This window comes from Nyctereutes procyonoides, unplaced genomic scaffold (genome assembly GCF_905146905.1).
Source record: "Nyctereutes procyonoides isolate TBG_1078 unplaced genomic scaffold, NYPRO_anot_genome, whole genome shotgun sequence".
In the NCBI taxonomy this organism is placed as follows: Eukaryota; Metazoa; Chordata; class Mammalia; order Carnivora; family Canidae; genus Nyctereutes; species Nyctereutes procyonoides.
Window position 1 is genome coordinate 5,293,886 of NW_026575025.1, and position 24,347 is coordinate 5,318,232.

At 62.9% G+C, this 24,347-nt stretch overlaps 2 protein-coding genes across 7 annotated transcripts in view; one reads left to right on the plus strand and one right to left on the minus strand.

Moving 5' to 3' along the window:
• The window catches only part of LSP1 (lymphocyte specific protein 1), a 37,963-nt gene extending 16,488 nt beyond the window's left edge, over positions 1 to 21,475 (plus strand). For 2 of the 6 annotated variants that reach the window (XM_055313264.1, XM_055313273.1), the window contains exons 2-11: positions 9,635 to 9,772; positions 12,222 to 12,389; positions 14,199 to 14,394; positions 14,735 to 14,827; positions 15,091 to 15,134; positions 15,305 to 15,386; positions 16,319 to 16,453; positions 16,802 to 16,879; positions 17,021 to 17,126; positions 21,025 to 21,475. In XM_055313264.1, coding sequence (XP_055169239.1) covers positions 9,635 to 9,772; positions 12,222 to 12,389; positions 14,199 to 14,394; positions 14,735 to 14,827; positions 15,091 to 15,134; positions 15,305 to 15,386; positions 16,319 to 16,453; positions 16,802 to 16,879; positions 17,021 to 17,113 — 1,027 coding nt within the window. In that variant the 3' untranslated portion in view covers positions 17,114 to 17,126; positions 21,025 to 21,475. Of the gene's footprint in view, positions 1 to 734; positions 845 to 7,749; positions 7,772 to 9,634; positions 9,773 to 12,221; positions 12,390 to 14,198; positions 14,395 to 14,734; positions 14,828 to 15,090; positions 15,135 to 15,304; positions 15,387 to 16,318; positions 16,454 to 16,801; positions 16,880 to 17,020; positions 17,127 to 21,024 lie in introns of those variants that run through there. The other 4 variants (XM_055313241.1, XM_055313250.1, XM_055313259.1 and 1 more) reach the window with 4 other exon arrangements.
• Positions 17,133 to 24,006, minus strand: PRR33 (proline rich 33). The gene is made up of 2 exons (XM_055313235.1): positions 23,936 to 24,006; positions 17,133 to 19,908 (listed from the first exon to the last, which is right to left on the minus strand). Exon 2 carries the CDS (start codon positions 19,897 to 19,899, stop codon positions 18,583 to 18,585), a length of 1,317 nt encoding a protein of 438 aa, XP_055169210.1. The 5' UTR covers positions 19,900 to 19,908; positions 23,936 to 24,006; the 3' UTR covers positions 17,133 to 18,582.
• Positions 24,007 to 24,347: the final 341 nt, after the last annotated feature.

Sequence of the window (24,347 nt, forward strand, 5' to 3'; positions counted from 1 at the left end):
GATGGGGACAGGAAGAGGGACAGGATGAGGACAGGGACAGATGGGATGGGGACAGGGCAGGATGAACTGGGGATTAGATAGGGCAGGATGGGGACAGGGTGGGGACAGGACAGGATGGGATGCGAATAGGATGCGGACAGGGACAGGGAGAGGTAGATACGAGGACAGGGACAAGATGGAATGGGAACAGGACAGGATGGGATGGGGATCAGATAGGGACAGGACAGGGCTAGGATGGGAACAGGATGGAATGCTGGACAGGGACAGTGATGGGAATAGAATGACAGGACAAGATAGGAGGGAGACAGGGACAAGAGTAGGATGGGGATGGGGTGGGAAACAATGGGACAGACAGGGATAGGAGGGGGACAGAAGGGACAGGACTCGATGGGACAAGGGAATGGGATGATGGCCAATAGGAAGGAGAAGTGGAGGGAAAACAACAAAGAGAAGGGATGGACAGGGCAGACAGGGGGTGCTCCAGGGGCGTGGGTACTGTGGAGGCTCGGCAGCCCCTCCCACGTGTCCACTCCCACACTGTCCGTCCTATACTGTCCATCCCACACTGTCTGTTCCACACTGTCCCCTCCCACAGTGTCCCCTCCCACGGTGTCTATCCCATGTGTCTCCTCCCATGTGTCTCCTCCCATGTGTCCCCTCCCACAGAGTCCCCTCCCATGCTGTCTATCCCATGTGTCTCCTCCTATGTGTCCCCTCCCACAGTGTCCATCCCATGTGTCTCCTCCCACATGTCCCCTCCCACCCTGTCCTTCCCGGGCTGTTCACTCTGCACCGTCTGTCCCACTGTCCCCAGCAGCAGAGGGGAGGAGGCCCCGACGGCCAGGTGGTGTGGGTGCTGAGTGTGGGAGGTGGGGTGGCCCCATCTACTGCCCGCTCCTGGCCCACCACGGAGATGGGAGGAGGCACCAGCCAGAAAGGAGGGAGGGAAGGCCAAGAGGCCAAGCGAGGGCCGAGAGAGAACCTCCACGGGGAGGAAGGACAGAGAGGGGCAGAGGGGGATTCGTGCACCGGGGTTGGGGCCGCACAGCGGGGTGCACGCTCTCCCCACCCGACCCTCCTGCCACCCTGCGCCAGCCTTTGGGAGCCATGGAGCTAAAACCCCAATGTGCCTTCCCTGGCGGCTGGGGGAGCCCCAGGTCGGATGCCACCCCACTCCATTCTGCATCCTCTCCTGTAATGGGGCAACCGCAGGAGCCACAGGCCAGCCGTGAGGGGTCACATAGCCCCCAGCTCTGGGCAGGGTCCTCAGGGACAGTGACCTGGGCAAGTCCTACCCGACCTCGGCCAGTACACCATCCCAAGGCCAGCCCGTGTATCCGTTATTGTGCCTAGGGAGCTGAGGCTCAGGGAGGTTTGAGGCCTGGGGGGCAGGTGGGAGAGGGTTCTGGGGAATCACAGGACACAAGGCAGGGGGGGCACGAGGACACTGATCAAGGCTAGTCCTGTGGCACCGCCCCGGCTCCTCAGGCCCACCCCCAGCACCCCCAGATGCTCCATGGGGGCGGGCAGCTGTGAGGAGCACCTCAGAGGAGGGGCCGGGGTGGGGGGCAGGCAGGGCACCCAGGGCTCCAGCAGCATCAGGCGGAGGGTTGGGCTGCTCCACACACTCGGGGCCTGGGGGTGCAGAGCCAGGGGGGCAGAGTCGGGGGACAGAGTTGGGGGACAGAGCCGAGGGGTGTAGAGCCAGGGGCTGCAGAGCTGGGGAAGGCAGAGCCAGGTGGAGCAGAGCTGGTGGGGGCAGAGCCAGGGGTGCAGAGCCGGGGGCAGAGCTGGGGGGATATGAGAGCTGGGGGGCAGAGCTGGGGGAGAGTTGGGGGGGCAGAGCTGGGGGGGACAGAGCCAGGGGTGCAGAGCTGGGGATGCAGAGCTGGGGGGCGGCAGAGCTGGGGGGATGTGCAGAGCGAGAGGGCAGAGCTGGGGGTGCATAGCCGGTGGGGGGGGGAGAGTTGGAGGGGCAGAGCCGGGTGGGGGATGTGCAGAGCCCGGGGTGGGGGCGGCAGAGCTGGGGATGCAGAGCCGGGCGGGGAGAGCTGGGGGACAGGCTGGGGGGGAGAGCCGGGGGGCAGAGCTGGGGGGTGTGCAGAGCTGGGAGCCCGCAGCCGGCTGTTGGAGGCCAGGCTGTGACTCCCGCCGTGGGGGCATCCAGGTTCTGAGACCCCGGAGTGGGACTGAGGAGGAGCGCCGTGTGCGGGACCCTGGGGCTGAGGAAGAACCACCCGGGTACGAGCGGGCAGGACGAGGGGGAGGGCGGCAGAGGCTCTAGCTGGTGCCAGCCACTGGTCGCGTGTCCCGGAACGTGCCAAAGCCTAGCCCATGAGCAGTGCTAGAGCCGTGCCAGGCCGCCCAGCCTGGCTCGGGAGTGACAGGCTCCCCCGGAGGGCCGGCCAGCGCCGAGAGGAGCCTGGGTCGGACCCGGAGGTGAGGCGGGGGACACCCCGTGGTCAGTCTGCCGTGTGGCCCAGAGGTGGGCCCAAGCACCGCACAGGCGGGGCAGGGGGCAGGGGCGAGTCGCTGCCGTGAAGGATGCGGCTTGGGGAGGGGCCGGGGCCGGGCAGCCTCCTGGGCAGCCGCGACACTTGGCCCAGACCCCTGCGGCGCTGTGGTCAGGGACTCGCAGGAGGACTGCGTGGCGAGTGCAGTGCGTAGGGCAGAGGGAAGAGGGACACAGGGCTGGTGCCGCTCACAGCCACGCCGGAGTCCCACAAGCAGCCTCACCTGGAGAGAGCGGGGCCTGGACCTCTGACCCCAAGCCCACAGGGTCCAGGGCAAGAGGCTGAGCACGGAGCACATCATAGGAGGTAGGATGCCCAGCAACAGGGAGGTAATGGACCAGCCAGCAGGACCTCAAGCTTGGTTCTGGATCCCCTACTGTGGGGCAGAAGTGGACGGTCCCCGACCAGCCTCTGTGCACCAAGGGGAAGCCTGGGAGAGAGCGGTCTGGGGTTCAGAGGTCCTTGGGGCTCCCAGGTCGGTGCTCTGTGGAGCCAGGCTGTAGAGGGGACTCCTGAGCGGGCAAAGCCCCCCTGGGAAGGCTTTGGGGGCATAGACTCCATCTCCCCCAGGTTGGAGCCGTCTGCCAGGGTGTGGGCACCCGAGCTGCAGTGAGTCCCCACTTCCCGTTGGGCCACTGGAGTGGACGATGAGGGTCCGCCCTCCCAGCCTGGACGCCCTGGGGGCCGGTGGTGTGATGGGTGGGCCTGGGCTGCGGCTGCCCTGACTGGCCTTGGGAGGCTGGCCCCCCCAGAGCCTTCAAGGGTCCCGGCAGTTGCACATGGCTGGTCTGGGGTGATGGTTGTGGCCGGAGGCTGGGGTCCGGGCATTGCCCGGGGCACTCATGGGAGGGACCGGTCTGGCCAGGACCCTATAGCAGGGGCAGCTCACACACGTGAGGATGGCAGGGGGGCGGGGGGTGGCGCCAGTGACCAGGCAGCAGTCAGGGGCCTGGGGCAGGGCTGGGGCCTGGCGGGGCTGGAGCAGGATGTGGCCACAGGGACAGATGACTCCCAAGGGGCACCCACATGGGGTGTGCTGGGACCATGCTGCCCTGGGAGGGGTGTGGGCTTTACATCTGGACCTAGGGGGTGGTGGGGGTGACAGAGCAGAAGGGAGGGGTAGGGACGCCCGCGCACCAATTTGCTGCACCACCCTCTCTGATGGGCGTCTGTCTGCCCACTGCGTCCCCCGTCCTGCCAGGCCGGGCACACGCACGGGTGCCCCTGCCCTGGGGGCACTTCTTGAGGGCTACTCCCCCTGGTTCAGAATGGGGCCCTCCTCTGTGGTCCCTGAGCCTTGCTTGGGGTCGGCCCCTAGGGTCCCAGAGGGCAGGGACCTGGCTGTGTGTGGACCTGGCAGGACAGAGGGCTGGCTCAGGGAGGGAGGGGAGGAACCAGAGGCTGAGGGGAGGGACGCATGTGGGGACAGGCCAGCCCAGACCTATGCACAGACAGCTGGACTGCAGACCTGAGCCGGCTGTAGACATCAGGGTGTCATCAAGGGGGACCAGGAGCCCAGCTCAGAGAGGGAGGCTGGAGATGGTGGCTATGGTGGCTGTGGGTGCTGCCTCCCCTTCCTGGGAGGAGACCTTCCAGCCCCACTCTTTGGCCATCCGCAGGGTGATGGTGCCCCCCGAGTGGGGTGAGAGCCAGGTGGCATTCTGAGGCCAGGGATGGGAATCTCAGGTGGAGCAGGGCCTGGCACCAGTGCTCCCGAGGGGTCCCTGGTGACCGCAGAGCACTACCCTCCATAGTCTGCCCCTGTGGTCAGCCAGGAAAGACGGGCAGAAGGGGGATTCTTTGGCTTTGGGGGCTATGTGGGGCAGCTCGGGGTCCCCCCAAATAAGAGGCCCCCAAGTGCTACCCTACTGGGGGAAGAGGAGGGGCTGCTGGACAAAGAGGCTTGGCCAGGGCCCTATGGAGAAGACACTAATGAAGGAGGGGACGGCCTCGTGGTGGGAAGGGGACACCCCTTCTGCCTGGGGGCTCAAGGCTCAGGTGATGGAAAGATGCCAGCAGACAGGCTGCTTAGACTTTTGCCCCCTCTCCCCTGAGGCAGGGTTCGGAGAGCCCAGAATCCCCCCAGGGGCTGGGAAGGAGCTAGAGCCCTGCTCTCCGGGCTGCTGTATGATGCCCTGGGCTGGCACATGTGGCACGTGGATGTCATCGCAGGGCTGGCCTCTGTCTGGCCAGCTGTGGGCTCCCAGAGGCTGCCGCTGAGCCCCATGTCTCCTGGATCAGCCTGTGCCCCTGGCCTGTGCCTTTTGGGGTACCAACCCCTTGGGATGGTGGGGAAGCCAGCTTTGCAGGCAGATGTCCCCTCCTCTGGGAAGGCTTCGCAGCTGCGACCTGCCAGCAGGGCCAGGAGGTGGGGTGGGGTGTGGGCCAGCTTCCCTTTTGGGGGGCCCAGGTCTGCCAACAGCACCCCCAAGAGGAAGCAGGAGCTAGGGTGCCCCAGAGAGGGGTCTCAGTCCACACCTGGCTGGGCAATGTCAGCACCCCTTATTATAGCTGGGGAGCTGAGGCCGGACCTGGAGTATCACCCTGGGAAGGATGTCAGAAAGACCAAAGCCACAGCCATGCCCTGGCCCTGCCCCTCCTCCTGAGGTGACCTCCTCAGGAGGTCTCCCAGAGACCTAATCTGCCCCCACCCTGCCCCGCCTCTCCTGGGAGGGACCATAAAGGGGAGAGTCAGGAAGGGCTGTATTCCTGCGCAGCAGGGTGGAATGGGGCACTCAGCAGGGACACCAAGCTCCCCCCACGCCCCAGGGTGGGGTGAAGGCCCAGGCTATCCCCATCCCTGCAGCTCTAACCCCTAGGAGCACCCAGCATGGGGGAGGAGGGAGGGAGACGCGAAGGGGGCCCTCCAGGCCTTTCTCTGTGCCCCAGGCCTGCTCCCTGGTGGTGCCTCCCCAGCTCCCTTAGGGGTTTCTGATCCCCCGGGCTCTCCCCAGTTTGGCCTGGGTCCCTGCTCACTGGCAGGCCCTCCTGACCGTGTCCCTGAGAGTCCCCATGCACCCCACACTCTGCTTGCCCAAGCCCTCACTGGGGTGCGGGGCAGATGGAGACACGTGGCAGCTCTACAGGCTGCTGTCTGCCCACGCCACCTCCCCAGGATGCCTGCATCCCCCCTCCTGCCCCCCTATGCTAATCAGAAGGCCTGATCAGGACCTCTCAGGGCTGTCCCCTGGGGACTCAGAGACCCTCCTGTCCAGCTGCCCACAGCTGCCCCTCCCTGGCTGTGGCCACACTGGGTTCTTGGGCCACTGGCCTTCTCGGCTCTCCTCTGCAGACCCTCTCCCTGGCTCATCTTTCAGACCTCAGTTGGAGGTGGCCTCCTGGGCTCCCTCTGGGCAGGGTTTGGGCTTGTGGTGGGGGAGGGGGGTGTCTACCGCCCCCCCCCCCAGGCTGTGCCTTCGAGGAAAGAGGTTGTCTCTCCCTATGCCCAGCGGGGCAGAGACACACCCAGAAAGGAGCTGCTGGAGGGGGATGGCCGGGAGGGTGGGCTAGGCCTGAGCCAGGGGAGGCGGGTGGGGTGTGGAGAAGCCAGGTTCCCGGCAGCTGCAGCACCCATACCCACACCCCTGGCCCAGGGCAGCAGCGTGCCCCTCCCGCTGCCCCACCCACTCCAGGCTCTCCCCCCTACAGGTGTACCCTCTGCCTCTCTGTGAGGATGAGTGACAGCAAGCACCCTGGCAGTGCCACAAGATCCCAGATCCTCCCTGCACTGCAGGGAGGACCCTGCCTTGACTGACCCACAAGGGGCACCCTCCAAGTGGCCCAGCCACAGCTGCCCTCCCCCAAGCTCCCTGACAGGGCTCCCAACCTCTGCCCTTGGGGGCCTGCTCTCTGGTTGTTGGGGACCCCTGGAAGCCAACACTAAGAAGGCCTCTCCGTGAGCTCATTCCTCTTACTCTGTCCCTTGCTCATGGGCTCTCTGGCCACTCAAGGGACCAGTCGCACTGCAAGTGTCCACCCCGGTGGAAGTGTAGGAGACCCTGGGGAGGAGGGCCACTGGAGACCTGTGCTCCCTGCTCCCCGTGGGGTGCTGGTCCCACTTCCTAGCTTCTACCCGCTGTGGTGGGGGACACCTGCGGCCAGGAGGGTCCCCTGTAGGCCTAAAGGAAGAACTTCTCTGGCGGGGAGCCCCCCCACCCACTGCCAAGCTCTCCCCATGACTCTGGGCTGACCTTTAGGCACCAGGACAGGTGGGGTGACCCACAAGCCGCCTGCAGGGGGCAGAGTCAAGCTGGGACCAACCCTAGGCGCAGGGCAGGAGGGGGGGCAGGGGGGCAGGAAGGAGGAGGAAGGAGGTGAGACTGCAGGGAGGACCAGGCGGGCTCAGGACCATCTCATCCTTGGACCCTGGTAGAGAGACTGGAGGGGCTGCAGCAGGAGGAGAGAGGGGGCTGGTGCCTTGAGCGGGGGCCAGCAGGGGCAGCCCCTGAACTTGGGGACCCCCACCCAGAATGGGGAAGCCGGGGTCTGCGCACACTGGTGAGTGGGGTGAGGCCCTGTGGCAGAGCCTGCTGCTGGGGGTGCGGAGCCCCACTCGCAGCCCCTGGGGCTGGACCCTTGGCTGCTCGGAGCCAGAACAGACACAGGAAACAGCCTAATTGCATTTGCTAAGGAACAGCAAATCCCTTACAGCTGCACTTGGGCTGAGCCAGGGGCCATGGGGCGGGGGCGGGGGGGGGGGGCATCGCCGGTGTCCTGACAGCTCTGCTCAGCCTGCCAAGGGGTCTGGGCTGCTGGCCGGGGAAGGGGGGTGCCTTTCCCAGGCCAGAGGCCCCCACCCCACCCCAGGAGAGCCGCCCCCTCTCAGTTCCCAGAACAGAGCCCAGCTGTGGAACAGTGAGGGTGAGGTCACGGGAGGGGCCAGGAGGGGCTGCATTACTCACATCCTGGGGCTGGCGGGAGGGAGCAGGCGAGGGGGAGGGCTCCTTGTCCTCAGGCCGCTGGGTCTCCCCGCGTGGGGCTGGGGGAGACACCCAGAGACCCCTACCCTGCACCCCTACCCTGCCCTGGGGAGATTCAGGGAAGCACAGGCAGATGGCAGGTGGCAAAGGGTGGCCCTCGGAGGGCCGGCTCCTTAGGGATGCTGCTCTCAGAAAACATGCCTCAGTCTCCCTCCCAGGCCACTGTTGGGGCGATGGCAGGAGCACCAGGAACCAGGATGCCGCCATTCCGCCATTCCGCCCCGCGCTTTGTTTTCTGAGTCTGCGTGTGCAGGTGGACATCTGAGGGTGTGCAAGCATGTACGTGCTGTGGGGCATTTGGGAGCATGGACACGTGAGGATGTGTGCGTCTGTGTGTGTGAGGGAGGCCCGGCAACGCGGTGCGTGTCCGTGGGGGAGTCTCTGCAGAGCGCCAGCCTGCATGGGGCTTCTGTGGCCTGGACACATTTCCATACAGTGGCCCCCAGAGGTGCTGTGCATATCTGTGTCAGGGGTGACGGGACACAGTGTGGTGCCTGTGCTCGGATTTTGGTGGAAGGGTCTGGGGAGCAGGAGAAACCGCCCATGGGAGTTCCTGAGTGTGGGCATGGGGCAGGCCTGAGGCCGTGGACATAAGTACACGGATGGGGCCACCCACGCCACGCCTGGTCATGCACAAGCACCCACGCACCGCCCACTGGCCGACACAGACATGCCCATAGGCACCCGCAGCCGAGACATGGGAGCAAGGGGAGCAAGATGGCCGATCTTGTCAGGAAGGACCAGGAATCCTTCCCAGGGTGCCCCCAGGGCTGCCCCCCAAGAAGGCCACTGGGCCCACTCTCTCCATCCTGCAGCCAGAGACCTAGCACGAGCTCCCCTTGTACCCACCTGCTCCCACCCTCCATTCAGAGGGCCTGCCGGTGTGAATGGTGGGCAAGGCCCTGGACCCCAGGTCCCCAACAGTCAAGAGCACCCTGGGTGCTACCTCTCCAGAAAACATGGCCCCATGGCTTTGAGCCGAGGCCCTGGAGCAGGATGGGAGCCAGATGTGGGGCAGGAAAGGCTCCCCGGGGCCCCAGGGGTGGGAGCCAGAGGCAGTGCTGAGGAGTGAGGGTGGGCAGACTCAGGGTGCTGAGGTCTGAGCACGGCTGGGATCCCCGGGGGGCCGTGGTGGGGAGAGCGGGCCCAAAGCAGGGGCCGTGAAGAGGCCTGGCTTTTGTCTGGGAGGACTGAGGAGAGATTAGATCATGGCTGGCAGGGCTGCTGAGACCATGGAGCCGGCCATCCTGGCCAAGGCAGGAGGAGCAGGCTGCAGGGTCAGGCAGCGGACACCGGCAGGAGGGGACTGAGACCCCTGCAGAAGCAGAGACCAGGACTCCCCTCTTGGGGTCCAGGGAGACTGGGGGGACAGGGCCATGTTGGTGGCCAAGGCCTGGGGAGCTCCCTCCCCGGACACCAAGAGTATGAGAGCTGTGGGCCAGGGCCAGGGTCCCAGGCCCACCTTGTGCAGTCCTGAGTGAAGGACCCTGAGAATCCATGAGGTCAGCAGACACTGGGAGAGGAAGCTCTCTCATGCAGGCCTCAGTTTCCTCATCTGTGAAACAGCCCAGAGAGAGGTCAGGCTCAGGCTGGAGGCAGCCTTTTCTGTGGGTTTTGGGCCCTTTTGAGGGGCCACCTTCTTCCAACAGGCCAGGCCCTTGGGGATCAGGAGGGAGCATCCCAGCTGGGGTGGTTGGGTGACGAGGTGGCTGCCTAGCCGGGTCTGCCCCTGGCCAGACCCCAGCCCGGCCTGGCACCACCTGACTGGCCGAGGCCACAGTCCCTTGATTCAGGTAGGACGTGGGGCACCAGCCTTCAGGCCCCTCCAGCAGCCCTGTCCCATGCCCTCTGCAGCCCTAGGACTGTGCCCACCTGGGTCCTGGCTCTGATGAGGCTGAAGGAGCCTGGCTGGTGGAGGGGACACGGGGGTCTCATTCAGCACTGGGGTGGCTCTGGGCTTGCCTGGACACAGGAGCCCCTCCGTCTCCAGGCCTCCAGAGCCCTGGGAGCTGCCCCCTGGGCCCGAGGGCACCTTCATGACATGACATCTGCCTTAAGGACACGACCCGGACAGGAGAGTCCTGCTTGGACCGGACTGGCAGGGTGTGAGCAGTGGTGTGACTGTGTCTTGCTACTCCCCAGGCTCACCACTCAGTGGAGCGTGGAAGATGAGGAGGAGGCCGCCCGGGAGCGGCGCCGCCGGGAGAGGGACCGGCAGCTGCGGGCCCAGGACGAGGACAGAGGCGGCCAGTCCCCTGAGCTGCCCGAGCAGGAGACCCTGTAAGCTGTCCCCCCCACCCCCACCCAACCAGCTCACCTGGCCCTGCACCCGTGGGCAGAGCAGTGTGCTGGTGGTTGGACCCCGGGTCAGGGGTCCCCGAGCAGGTGAGCCCATGGAGGGGCTCAGCCCAGGAGCAGGAGTGGGGAGAGTTCTCAGGGTGAGGGTCCCCAAAACCCCCGGCACCAGCGAGCCTGCTGGCCGGCCGGCTGGATGGACTCACGTGCGGCCACCCCTCCCAGCCCACCTCCCAGAGCGCTGACTCAGGCTCTGGCCGCCCCGCGTGGCCCCGGCCCCTGCTTGGACCGACACTGACCCCAGCTGCGTGGCCCTGGCCCCGGAGCCCCCCGCCCAAGCTCCCTGCTGCCGGTGACTCATGGAGGCTGCGTCCAAGTTGGCGGGGCCGCAGGCCGGCTCGTTTCCTCCCTGGGCCCAGGAGGCCCCCGCGGCCGGGCTGGGCTGTTTTTACAATAATGCCCCCCTTCCTCCCGCCGCTGTTTTGTTCCATTTTCTCCGAGTCAGCAGCTCCGGGCGGGGTGGGGTGCTGCAGCGGTCATGGCCCCTCAGGCCGGGTCCTCTGTCTAGATGGCAGGGACTGGGGGCAGAGGGGGGCCCACCAGCGCCACATCTCAGGCCTGCCATGAGGGGACTGGGTGCAGGGGCTTCCTGGGGAAGGAGCATGTCACTGCAGCCCTGGGGGCTCAGCTAAGGGAGTAGAGCAAGACCGGGGACCCCACGGGGATAGAGGAGGCACAGCCCAGCAGGCAGGGGACCCTAGACTGAGGAGGGGAAGTACAGCCCAGCTCTTGGGGAGCCTTAGACTGATGAGGAAGGCACAGCTCAGCTCTCAAGAACCCTAGACTAAGCGAGGGAGGCATAACTCAGCTCTCAAGAGACCCTAGACTGATGGGAGAGGCATGGCCTAATTCTCAGGGACCCTAGACTGATGGGGAAGGCATATCCCAGCTCTCAGGGGACCCTAGATAGATGGGGGAAGCATGGCCCAGCTCTCAGAAGGCCCTAGACTGATGAGGGAGGTATAACCCAGCTATTGAGAGGCACTAGACTGATGGGGGAGACACAGCTTGACTCGCAAGAGACCCTAGACTGATGAAAGAGATATAATCCAGCTCTTAAGCGGTCCTAGACTGATGGGGGAGGCATGGAATAGCTCTCAGGAGACCCTAGACTGATGGTGGAGGCATGGCCCAGTTCTCAGAAGGCCCTAGACTAATGGGGGAGGCATAGTCTATCCCTCAGGGGGCCCTAGACTGATGGGGGAGGCATGGAATAGCTTTCAGGGGACCCAAGACTGATAGGGGAGGCATGGTCCAGTTCTCAGAAGGCCCTAGACTAATGGGGGAGGCATAGTCCATCCCTTAGAAGGCCCTAGACTGATGAGGGAAGTATAACCCAGCTATTTGAGAGTCCCCAGATTGATGAGAGACATAGCCTGACTCACAAGAGACCCTAGACTGATGGAGGAGGGATGGAATAGCTCTCAGGGGACCCTAGGCTAATGCAGGAGGCATAGCCCATCCCTTAGGGGGCCCTAGACTGATGAGGGAGGCATGGCCAGCTGTCAGAAGGCCCTAGACTGATGGAGGAGGCATAGCCTACTTCTCAGAAGGCCCTAGAGTACTGGGGAAGGCATAGCTCATCCCTCAGGGGGCCCTAGACTGATGAGAGAGACACAGCTCAACTCTCAAGAACCCTAGACTGATGGAGAAGGCATGGCCCAGCTCTCAGAAGACCCTAGACTGATGGAAGAGGCATAGCTCAGCTCCTGGGGAGCCCTGAGGTGATGGAGGAAGCATAGCCCAGGTCTCAAGAGACCCTAAACTGATGGGGGAGGCATGGAATAGTTCTCAGGGGACTCTAAACTGATGGGGGAGGCATGGCCCAGTTCTCAGAAGGCTCTAGACTGAAGGGGGAGGCATGGCCCAGTCCTCAGAGGCCCTAGGCTGATGGAAGAGACAGCCCAGCTCTGGAGGGGCCCTCAACTGATGGAGGAAACTTAGCCCAGCTCTTGAGAGGCCCTAGACTGGTGTGGAAGGCATATTCCAGCTTTCAGGGGACCCTAGACTGATGGGAGAGGCATAGCCCAGGTCCTAACAGGCCCTAGACTGGTGGGAGAAGCAGCGCCTAGCTCTTTGGGAACTTTTGACTCATGAGGGAGATAGAGCCCTGTTCTGGGGGAGTCCTGGGTAAGAGGGTAAGACACAACTTTGGCCTCAGACAGCTCCAGACTGTGGGGGAGACACAGTCCTGCCCTCAGGGACTCTCTGACAATGGGGAGGCTCAGCCCAGCCATGGGGTGCTGCCTCCAGCAGATAGAGTCCCCCAGCCCTGGAGCCCAGGGTCAAAGGAAGGGAGCAGGTGTGGGTGATGGGAATAGCGCTGCCCCTTGGGGCCTGGCCCAGCTCTGAGCACCCTGTGCTACTCTTTCAGCCTCAGCCTGAAGCCTTCGGAGGCACCTGAACCAGATGAGGACGAGGGTTTCAGCGACTGGTCCCAGAAGCCAGAGCAGCGGCCACAGGACTGGGGGGCCGGGGAGACCTCCAACTGTGGGGAGCCCCCTTGGGGTGAAAGTCCAGAGGGGCAGCAGGAGGAGGACAGGCAAGTGGGGGCCAAAGTCTGGAGACAGGGCTGCCAGGCAGGGGCTTCCCCCAAGCCCCCAACCTGTGCCTGAGAAAGCCACCAGCCCCGCAAAATGCCCTGGAGCTGGGAGCAGGGGGAAGGGAGGAAGAGAGCTAGACGGCGGCGGGGCGGCGGGCCGAGGGGCTGCGGGGAGGGCTGGGGAGGAAATCTCATTCCTGGGCTCCCCAGGGCCCCTGGGCCCCGTCCAGACCAGCTGCGGCCCGGGCCGGGTGTTGCCACATCAGCACACATCTGCAGCCCACTTACGTAATGGAGGCTCTGCGCCCCTGCCGCCCGCCCGCCCCTTCCTCCCTCGGGGCTGGCTGATCTCCATTCCCACGGAGGGGAGCAGGTATTTCCAGATGTGCGGGCCTGTGAGCCGGCCTGGAGGGACAAGCTTTCCAGATGTGCAGACGTGTTTGCTGGTCTGAACGGGGCAGGCAGGGGTGGGGGCCAAAGCGCCCCTGGGGCCCAGGGATGGGGGGCTGCTCCCCGAGCCTCACCCCCACCCCGATTCAGGGGTCGAGTGCTCCCCACACCCTGCAGGCGTGCTTAGGGCCCCTGACTGTGGGCAGGGTCCAAGCTCTGCTCAGGAGCTTCAAGCTTGAGGGGCAGGGTCCCCATTGCCTTGAGTGTCACCAGACCCATGTCTCTCCTGTCTCTGGGTCACCTCCCCCCTCTCAAGGCCCCTCAGAAGGCTCGAGCTCTAGCTCAGACCCCTCCAATCATCCCGCCACCCTTCCTCCACCCTACAAGCAAGCTCCCACACCCCAGGAATCAGCTACCTCGCTGGGGCCCTGGTCCTGGCCGACCCCCTGCCCACCGGTCCCCATCTGTGCCTCAGTTTCGCCCATCTGCCTCTGGGAATCAGTGCACACTCTGCATTTCTAAGATGCGTCTGGGGTCAGCAAGCACGGGCTGTACACTGGTGTCCCTGGCTATAGCCCGGCTCCCTCCTCTCTCGCCACAGGCCACAGCCGTTCCCAACAGCAGGGGGCACTTTGGCTCTTCTGTCAAACCCTTGGGTTCTCAAGCAGGCCTCCTCCCCGCCCCACACCTGCCCTGTCCTGGTGCCCGCCGCAGCTGAATGGGCCCTCTGTGTGCCTGCTGCTGGCTCGGACTGACCCACCTTGGGCGGTGGGTCTGGGTCTTGGCTGGCACCAACCCCAAGGGGCGTGAAATCATGGAAAATGCGAGAATTTCTCCTCTTACCCAGGTTCAGTTCTACGCAAAGGCAGAGCTACGCTGGCCGCCGGCAGGCATGACTAGTGCAGGCAGCCCCTCTATTCAGGGGTGTGATTTTAACTGTGACCTCTGCCCTTGCCTTGCCATCCAGCTGACTAGCCCCCAAACCTCCCACAGACCCCGCCCCACTCCTGTGTAAAACCCATCCTCCTCAGGCTACTTGCCTCCCTCACAGAGCAGGGCAGGGGCCGAGGCCAAGTGGGGGCCGAGGCCAGCAGGGTGGACATGGACAAGCACGGCCGGGGGCTGGGGCCTGTCCAGAGATCCTGCACATCGGGTGGCCCACAGTGGACAGAAAGTCTTGCGCGGCTGAGCTGGGGCCATGGGCACTGTTCACCAAAGGGCCCCAGGGATGGAGGGCTGCCTCTGAATATCCTTGGACCCATTTCCCCAGTGAGGCTGGGGTCTCAGGATTCCTTGGCATTCAGCTGGTCTGACCAGCCTCCTCTTTCAGATGGAGAAACTGAGGTTTAGAAACAGGAAGGGACTTGAGGCAAGCAACTGAATGAGTTTCTATGGGATTGCCTCCTTCTTCCTCCCCAGGCCCCACCAGCACGCCTGCGGGAACCAGGATGGTGATGAGCAGAGCCCAGCCAGAGTGCCCCTGGAGAAGTTGCACCTGAGCCCTAGCTCGGAGCTCCAGGAGGGGCTGGGAGCAGAAGAGACAGAGCCCAAGAGCCCAGAGGGGACCATCCAGGGCAGCCTGCGGCCAGCAGAAGCTGAGAAGGCAGATGAGCAGGTGGTGGGGCCTCCCCTTGGGGTGGGCTGGGTCTGTGTCTCCTATGTGTTCTGTGGGCCTTGTAGGGCTGGCCTAGAAAGGGGGCTCACCCCCAGCCCCGGACTCTGTAGCACCCCCATTCTCAGAGGGTAGAGGGGCTTGCTGGCCCTGGGATCGAGTGACTCTCCTCCAGACTCACCAGTCCCTACTGCAGATAACTCGAGAGCCAGAGCATGTCAGGGCTGGAAAGGGCCTGCGGCCCAGGGAGGGAAAATGTTTGCTCCAACAGGTCCTGGGGTGGGGGGGCAGGAGGGGTGCAAAGTGGGTGTTCATCATATAACCTCAGACATTCTGTTCCTAGCACCAGAAAAGCCAGCAGCCCAGGACACCCAGCCCCCTGGACTTGGAGGGCACTACTGAACAGGGCTCGCCTCCCCTGAGCCCCAGCACCAAAGTACGTCAAGCCCCACAGCCTGCTGCCTTTTCCTCTTTCCCAGAATCACAACCAAATGACAGCCCCAGAGAGGCAGCCACACATCACCTCCAGGAATAGGCACATCTTGCTCTTTCTCTGCTATCCCCTCAAGCCAGGCACTCAGCACAACCCTGAGAAATGAATCAGTGGAGGGCTGGATTGGTAGATGGGAGCCACTGGGGCAATGGGAGGGAGGTGGTGGGCTCTGGCTGAAGGCTCACATCTCTGCTTGCCCTCTGCAGCTCATCGACAGAACCGAGTCCCTGAACCGCTCCATCAGGAAGAGGTGTGCCTGCTGCTTTCCAGACTAGGACTTGGGGTTCCCCAAGAAAGGGTTGAAGAGAGAGGTCCAGGGGCCAGAGATCCAGGGGCCTGAGGGAGCTCTGGTAGGCACTTGGGGTGGGGCGTACAAGCCAAGTGAGGGAGCATGGGTGTAACCGTTCTCCTACCCTCCAGTAACAGTGTGAAGAAGTCCCAGCCAGCTCTGCCCATCTCCAAGATTGATGAGCGGCTGGAGCAATACACCCAGGCCATCGAGGTATGTTTTAGGCCTCTCTTCTTCTGCTGGGTCCCTCCTCCATTCATGCACCCATGTCCCATCCAACCTACACCCTCCATCCAACCAATATCCTGCCCCCATCCAACCAAGACCCCTCTATCCAACCAATATCCCACCATCCAACCAACAGCCCTCCATCCAACCTACACCTTCCATCTAATCAAGACCCCTCCATCCAATCAATACCCCTTCCTCCAACCTACTCCCTTCATTTAGGCAAGACCCCTCCATCCAACCAAGACCTTTCCATCCAACCAAGACCACTTCCTCCAATGAAGACCCCTCCACCCAACCAAGACCTTTTCATCCAACCTATACTCTCCAACCACCAAGACCCCTCTAACCAACCAGTATCTCTTCATCCAGGCAAGACCCCTCCATCCAACCTGCACTCTCCATCAAATCAAGACCCCTCCAACCAACCAAGATCTTTCCATCCAACCAAGTCCACTCCATCCACCAAGACCCCTCCATCCAACCAAGACCCCTTCATCCAACCAACACCCTTCCATTCAACCACCACTCATACAAACTTACACCCCTCCATTCAACCAACACCTGTCCATCCTACCGATATCCCTCTCTCCAACCAACACCTCTCCTTTTAATCCATGCTCCTCCAGCACTTTGCCATGAGCAGCATGACAGTGCCATATCTGTCTCCTAAACCACCATATTACCTGTGCTTTTCAGATCAAGAGGGTGTTTCATGAGTACACCAAATGGAGGAATATGCTTTTTTTTTTTTTTTCAGCATGCCCTGCTCTAGCCCTTCACTGGGAAAGCACTTCTACAGAAATACAAAGATATAGAGGAAGTTGTCTGTGTGTTGGAGGGTCTCACACTGGCTTCTCTGACATGTCCCATGTGACTATTCACTAAAGTGGTCCTGGGCTCTTTCTCTTCTGCAGACTGCTGGCCGGACCCCCAAGCTAGTCCGCCAGCCCTCCATTGAGCTGCCCAGCATGGCTGTGGCAAGCACCAAGAGCCGATGGGAGACAGGAGAGGTGCAGGCTCAGTCCACTGCCAAGGCTGCCTCCTGCAAGGTAGGAACCATCCCAGGGCCAGGCAGGGTCTCCTTGGTAAGGCAAGTTTGAGACTGTCTAGGCTGACATGTGGGTAGACAGAGCACTAGGACTTTTGGGGGGTGGGTTCACCAGGCTGCCCCCAGTGGCCCCCAGAGTGGAAGTTCATGTGGGGAAACTGGTTGGCCCAGGGCAAGTAGATGGTGTCACCTTTCCTTTCCTACCTCCTCCCCTGGGCTCTTCCATAAGGAGGCAGGTGGGCAGGCCCAGGCCCCAGTCAGACAAGGCTAGGCAGGAAAGAGGATCAGGGCTTCGAGTGCCCCACAGTCAAAGGCCTGCATCTGTGACATGTCCTTCCTCTGCCCCCAGGATATTGTAGCTGGAGACATGAGCAAGAAAAGCCTCTGGGAGCAGAAAGGAGGCTCCAAGACATCATCGACAATTAAGGTAGGGTCTAAATGTGGTTGATGTAGGGAGGGCAGGCCCAAAAGCTGAGAGTAAAGAGGATCTCTGCTCAGTGCATTTGGGAGGGCTTCCCAGAGGCAGCAGCATGTCCCTTCTGTTCTCACCTTTGTTCTCCTTCCCCAGCAGAGCACCCCATCTGGAAAGAGATACAAGTTCGTGGCCACTGGACATGGGAAGTATGAGAAGGTGCTCGTGGATGAGGGCTCAGTGCCCTAGGCAGTCCTTCCTGGTGAGTCCAGGGCAGTGGCCCAAGCATGAGGCGTTGTGTGTGTGACATGTGCCCTTCTGGGACTGTGGCAGTATGGACAGGGCCTGCTTGTTACAGGCTGCCAGGGCGGCCTGTAGGGGCCGAATGCCTGGCCTCGAAACTGGCGGGAACCCCAGCCTGGCTTGGTCTCCCTGCCCAAGCCCAGTCTTACACCGAACTGAATGCTTTTCTCGGGTGGCTGGCTTCAGCCATACACAGCTCTACTGTGTAGGGACACTCTAATCTCCTCCTTGGAGGCAGATGAGCTCATCCTGGCCACTTTAGGACTAGTGTCAGAGGAGGTGGGTGGAAAGGGGTCCTAGGAGCTTCGGTCTGGGTCTTTGAGGGACCAGAACCTTAGTCTCACTCTCCCAGTGGGAGTCTACTCCAGTTTCCACCGCCCTGCCCATCACCTGGTGAAGAAACATGGTCAGCTGCTGTGGTTAGACACACTTTATTAGTGGCCTGGGTCCCAGGATCCATTATAGCACACATTACGCCCTGGGTGACACAGCTGGCTGCCTACTGACTGCTTCTTCCCTCCTGCGTCCTACTCCTAGGCACCTCCATGTCCCTCTTCCATTGCTCCTGACCCATCAGAGCCCCTGGCCCTTGCCCTGAGGCAGACCCCAGCTGACAGTAGACAGGGAGCCCCAAAGCTGCATGAAGCCTGGGGTCCCCTTCACTGCTTCACCGCTCTGCTGGGCTCTCCTGCCCTGGGACTGAGGACACCCTCCCCACCTGGCCATCGGAGCTGGGCCCCAACACACAGCGAGACATCCTCGCTTCGGCCCCACTGTGAGCCCCCTCTCACACCTTTCCCCCTTGTTGGCAAGAGTCTGGGTCTGGCTCCCTAAAACATCAGTCAAGCCACTGATGTAGCTGCAGCTCCGACCCTGACTGGTCCCAGAACTCTGCACAGTGAACATAAATCCCTCCCCAGTCCTTCATGGTGGGTGGGGCACCGCAGAGCTGAGCCCCAGAATGCTCCTCACCCTATCAGGCCTCAGAGTCCATGTCATGCTTAGAGGCCCTCCCCACCTGCCTGCAGCCCTCAGGAGTCCTGGGCACCCACCCTGTACCTCTTTGCCCAAGTCCTAGGCTGAGGGCCACCCATGTGAGTCAAATTATCCTCACCCCTTCTCACCATGGCACGTGCTTTCCCTCTCATGTGAGCCTGTACCCCATCAGCCCACCCCTGGTTCCACCCCAGGGCAGACCCTGCCTCTGGAAATGGGCCTCCACCCTCACCCCACCTGTCCTAGCCCCAGCCCCCCTGCACTGCGGTCCTTCCTCCTGTCACCCCTTCACCTGCCCCCCTGGCTACCCAGCATCTGTGGGGCCCTGGTGCCCTCTTTGGTGGCCATGGCTTCCCAGCTGGACCCCCTCTCTCTTCCGTCCACACCGTGGTCCTGGGCCCTGGTGCTGCCTGGGTCACTCATTGGAGCCTCCAGCCAGCCGCCGTCCGGTTGAAGTTCTTGGGCCTGGAGGTCAGATCTGGGATGGAGTGGACCATAGGGGAGGGCCGGCTGGCCTCTTGCAGCTTCCGGGCATTGAATCGTGGCCTGCACAGGAAGGGCAGGCGGCCCAGGCGAGTCAGGGTTCCAGCCCCATCCCCAGGCCCAGCCGGGCTGCTCTGAGACTTGGCCACTGACATACGATACAGCACCGCGTCCCACATCCTGGAAGCCCTGGAGGCTGGGGGCCGGGACACTGGGCCTGTGGGGGCCGTCACCTCTTGCTCCCCATGCTCTGGGCTCTGCTCCGGGCCTGGAAACGAGGACTCCTCTGCCTCCTCCATCAGCTGCTTCTTGAGGCGTGTCCAGCCACTGAGCCGGGGCTTGGGTGCAACTTTCGGGACAGGGCACGGGTGTGGGCCTGACAGCGGGGCAGGGGACGAGGCCCCATGGGGTCTGGAGACTAGCTCAGCCTCTGTGGCGGGGCCAGCCATGGGGGACTCCTCCCAGTGCTCAGCTTTGGGAGCCTCAGAGGCTGGCCTGTGAGGTGAGGGTTCTGGGGAACGGTAGGCAGGGGCTACAGGCACCACAGGCTGGGTGCCGGCCTCTCTGGACACGGAGATCTCAGAGCCTGGGGGTGCCTCAGGCCGGCGACAGGCAGCCTGGGCCTCAGGAGGCAGTGAGTGGGTGTGGGCCATGGGGCACGGGAGCTGGGCCCCAGGAGGGCACGGGGTCATGCCTGGGTCCTGCCCACCGGGTCCCTGGTCTGGGGCCGTCTGGCAGGGCTCAGGGGTCCCGGCCTGCGGAGACGGCACTAGCCGGATGTGCACGTGGCTGACGTGGGTGACACCTGCTGCAGGGGCTGAGACCTGTGTGAAGCCACTGGGGGCCTGGGTGGGATCTAGGGTCGGGGTCACCAGCTGGGGCCCCGTGGCCTTGAAGTGAGCAGCCAGGCTCCTGCACTGGGTGAAACTAAAGGGGAACATGGACTTCTGCCGAGGTGACGCCACGTGGTGGATAATGGAGCTGCGTGGGGAGCGGGGCAGGGTGGCCACAGGCCGTGGGGCCTCTGCAGGGCGCCGGACCGTGGGCTCCTGGTCGTGGTTGGCCTCACTCACAGGGGACAGGGAAGTGCGGAAAGCCCCCAGCGGTGTGGGGGGCCCACCCCCAGTCATCTTCTTCTGGGCGGCTTTCCTCAGAAGTTTCTGCAGACGCAGGTTGTCCTTCCCTGGCTTGGGCAGCAGGGGTGGTGGGGGTCCAGAGGGCCCCTGGGGACACATGCCAGCCACGATGAGCATTGTCACTCCCTGGAGAGGAGAGGGACAGCCATCAGGCTAGTCCCCCTCACTGCCCGCACCCCTCCCGTGAGGGGCATGTGGTTCCCCCATTATATGGGAGGACCTGAGGCCACAGGGTCACCACCTGATCACCAGAAGCTCTGCTTCCTGAGCCCTTGTCACCTGCCAGGTATGTCCCTAGCAAGTCTGTCTGTGTCAGCAAGTCTGTGGGGTGGCTCCACCTCTGGCTTGCTTAGAAAGGAGGTCACAGAGGCCCAAGTCACTCAGTGGGTGATGGAGGGTACCACCTGGGTGCACAGCCTAGGCCGTGAGACCCACGGGCAAGCTGCAAGGGGGAGGCACGTGCTGGGCCGGCGGCCCACCAGGGCAGGAAGAGCGCCTGCCCGCAGACGCGTGAGGGGCGCCGCGCCGTCGCCAGTCTGACCACAGGCTCGTCCACTGTGAGCCAGCGGTGAGGGTGGCGGCCAGAGGCTCAGGAAAGCTGAGGCTGCATCATCAGAGGTAGATTGGCCGGGAGGTGGGAGCAATTTTCGCTGAGCTACGCTAAATGGGATATTCCCGCAGACATCCTGGCTGGGGTGGTCCTGGCCAAGCCGCCCGCCCTGGTTTCTGGGCGCCACGTGCTTGCAAGGACGTTGACAAATGGCGTCTGGGCCAAGCCAGAGGCCAGCCGGTTTGTGGGAGGAAGGAGGCCCAGAGCTGCCGCCCTGTGGGGGCTGGCTCTGTCAGGCAGGAGCAGATCGGCCTGGGGAGGGGCCTGAGGGGTCTGCCTGGGGCTCCCTCTTGGCTGTGCCTGCTTCTGGGGGCCCAGGACCCCAGGAACCGGGGCATGCCAGGTCTAGCTCTGGGGCTGCCGGGTAGCAGGCGAGCAGGCGATGGGCAGAGCTCCCTCCACATTGAGTCCTGCAAAGGTCCAGGGCCCTGGGGCCCAGCATCAGGAAACAAGCTTCCACGGTGGAAGCAGACACAGGGCTTCCATGTCTGGAGCAGGGAGGCTGCCCCTGGGGGTGGCGGGGGGAGCGTAGGCAAGGTGGCCTACGGAAATGGGCTGGGAGCATGGAGGGCATGATGGGTATCCCCTCCCCAGACCACAGCCTTATGCTCCCACCCACACCTGTGTTTCAGCTCTCCTGAGACTACAGGTGATTCTGGCAGCAGCGTCCACGTCTGCAGGGGAGAGTCCACCAGATGCCCACCCCAGCCCTGCCATGAGAGCCACCGTCATGGCCCGCTTGGCCTGCCCGCACCCCTCCATCACCCACCACAATCATCGCCCCTCTGCTCCTCAACCACCTGACTTCTCTCCCCTCCCACTCTCTAACCGCCCTGCCTCCCACTCTGCCTCGCATGGCAGGAGCAGGAAAGGGACTATCACTGGTGATTGACCCAAGGAGCCATCCCGCAGAGGCCAAGGGTTCCCAAGGAAGGCCCAGGCTGAGCAGAGAGAGAGAATACCTGCTGGGGGACCTCCAGGTCAAGAGACAGAGACACCCGTACCACATTCTCAAGCCCTGCACCCCCCGCCTCCTGCTTGCAACCTCCTCCTTCTAGTGCAATAAAGTTTGTGTGTTCCAAATGGTGGTTCTGTGTTCACTAACTGAGGACTGACAAGGGAGAAGGGCCAGCCCAGTTGGAAAACCCTCCCTACCCACCCTGGACAATGCTACCACCCAGACCTCTGGCCTCCAGATTCAGACACTCTGTCCCATCCCATGACCCTCTGCAATGTTAGACTCTGAGATCTGAGGTGTGTGGTGGCTTATGTTGGGGCCCACGTGATGGTTGGGGTCCAGCCCTCCTCTTCCAGAATACCTGTGATGCTTTCCCCTTGACTGCCCTGATTAAACTTAACTACACCAGTGAGCATTTCTGGTCTTTGACCCTAGCCTGTGCTACCTCCAAAAAAACCCACCCCCCTTGGGGTTATCCCCCATCCTAGGACCCAGGAGATGCTCCATGAAGATTTGGTGGATGGACAGATGTAGATGGTGGGTGAGTGTGTGGAGAGATGGATGGGTGGAGGGATGGATGGATAGATGATTGGATGGATGGATGGGTGGGTGGATGGATGGATGGATGGATGGATAATAGATGAAAGTGTAGGTAGACGGATGGATTGATGGATGGGTGAAGGGGTGGAGGGATGGATGAGTAGATGGACTGATGTATAAATAGAAAGCCTAGTGGAGGGCAGCCAGGGTGGCTCAGCGGTTTAGCACCTGCCTTCGGCTCAGGGCCTGATCCTGGAGACCTGGGATCGAGTCCCACATCGGGCTCCCTGCATGGAGCCTGCTTCTCCCTCTGCCTGTGTCTGTGCCTCTCTCTCTCTCTCTCTCTCTCTCTCTCTCTCTCTCTCTCTCTGTCTCTCACGAATAAATAAATAAAATCTTTAAAAAAAAAGGCGAGTGGATGAATCTTGGGCAAGGAATGGTTAGGTAGATAAAGACGAGATGGATGGGCAGATGGGTGGATATACAGAAGGTGAATGGACAAAGAATCATTGTGAGGACAGCAGATGGGAGAAGAGGTGGAGAAGCAGTTGGATCAGTGCTTGCCGCATGGACAGTGGGTGGGCAATTGGCTAGGTGGGTGCGCTGAGGGATAGCTGGACACTGGTTGGATGGACAGTGGAAGGGAGGAAGGAAGCTAGTGAATGTGAGAATGGATATATGGGAACAAATGGGGGGGAGTGGGTCAGAAGTGAAGGAGGAGACAGGTGGGGGGCCATGCTCATGAGCCCTGGGCCCTGTTGCCCTCATCATCTGGGGACCTCCTTCGAAGAGCAGGTGTTCTAGGCCTGGCTTTGTTCATGTCTTTTGTTTTTGAAGTCTTTGGGATCACAATCTGCCTGTCTCCCTGAGAATGCTGTAAATACGGACAAGTCAGGAGTGTTAAAACTCCACGAAGCCACAACCATCTCTTCTCACCCATGGCCCCCTTTAGAGACTGCATCCCGGGCCACGCTCTGCCACTGGAGAGCATCTCCCAGTCGACATGCCTCTCTCCCTTCCCACTCTGCTGGATGGGACATCCGCCAAGGGCAGCAGCAGAGGTGGCCATGCAAGGTCCACTGCTGGGCACTGAGACAGGACCAGAATGGATGGCACCATGGGATGAAAGGCAGGTGGGGTGGATGGTGCCAGGCAGCCAGCCAGCCAGTACCCTGGTCCAGCCTCGGGGAGGAGCACCCACAGTTTTTCTCCTCTGAGCACCGCTGACATTACTGCTGCCACAATGTCAGGCCCCCATCTCTCAGAGACTTCGAGTCAGGGTCCGCCCACCCAAAGGGTCCAGAGGATCAGAAGGGCCAAGGGTACCTGGCTTGGAATGCTCAGGGACTGCCCCTGTGCCATCGGTCCTGCCTGCCTGAGAACCCCATGCAATCGCCCCAGCCTCGTTGTGTCAGGCACCGAGTGCCAGCCACCGAGTGCCAGCCCCATGCACGGAAGGCAGAGCAAACCAGTGGTCTACAGATGGTGCAGAAGCACCGAGGCATGTGGGGTGGCAGAGGCACAGGGCTGTGGGAGGATCATCCCCCAAGGGCTGCGTCAGCAGCTTCTATCTGGGGCCTGGGAGAGTGCAAGCCCGTGGGGCTGGCACCAGCATGGGTACCCAAGACCGGTTCATGAGCCCTTGGGACCCGCCAGTCCATCCACACAAACTGGGGCCAGGACCCTGACCAAGGGTTCCTGCTCTCCCACCCTGGGGTCACCCCCAAAGACAGCTGAAGCCGGGGGGTCGGGGGGGCACCTCGCTCTCTCCTGACTTCCTCCCTGCTCTGCGGCCTCACTCAGCTTTGCCGGCTCCAGAAGCCCACCCCCACTGTCCCTGGGCTGCACTGTCCCTGAGGTCCGCCTAGACAACCCCCTTCTGGGGTTGAGCTCGGTCATCTGCCCCAACCAGAGCTGGGCCACCCCCATCCCCTGCCCCCAGCCCAGGTCCCCAGGCCCCCTCCAGCCCCCTGGGCAGGCCCCTGCCCTTCCGCTCTCCCCTGGCCCCAGCCTGGCCGGGCCAGGTGGACCGGGGTGTGGATTACCTGTCGAAGGCTCTCGGAGGCCTGTGGCCTGTCCAGCAGTGCCTGCTCGATACTGTCCCGTGGCACCACGGGCCTGGTGCCCCGAGGAGGAGGTCACGGATACCAAAATAAAACCTGTGCTATTCCTCTGACCTCAGCGCCCGCTCTCTGGCTTGGCCTGATCACGGAAGAGCACCTGCCAGAGGCCGAGGCCACTGAACGGGCAGCCACCCTCCTCTGCTGGCCGAGCAGGGCCACTGCAGGGCCCGTGGCATGCCCAGCCGGGCCTGCATGAGGGGCGGCCGGCAGCCCCCGGGAGCAGGGCACCGGCAGTGTGAGTGGGGCTGGCTGTGCCCGGGGCTTCCCAGGCCAAGCCCCAGCACGGCCTGCAGATGGGGCCCAAGGCCCCCAAACACACCATCCCCACCTGTGT

Bases quoted from the DNA above. Each gene is read 5' to 3' on its own strand.
- PRR33 (XM_055313235.1), bottom strand. From the start codon at position 19,899: ATGCTCATCGTGGCTGGCATGTGTCCCCAGGGGCCCTCTGGACCCCCA.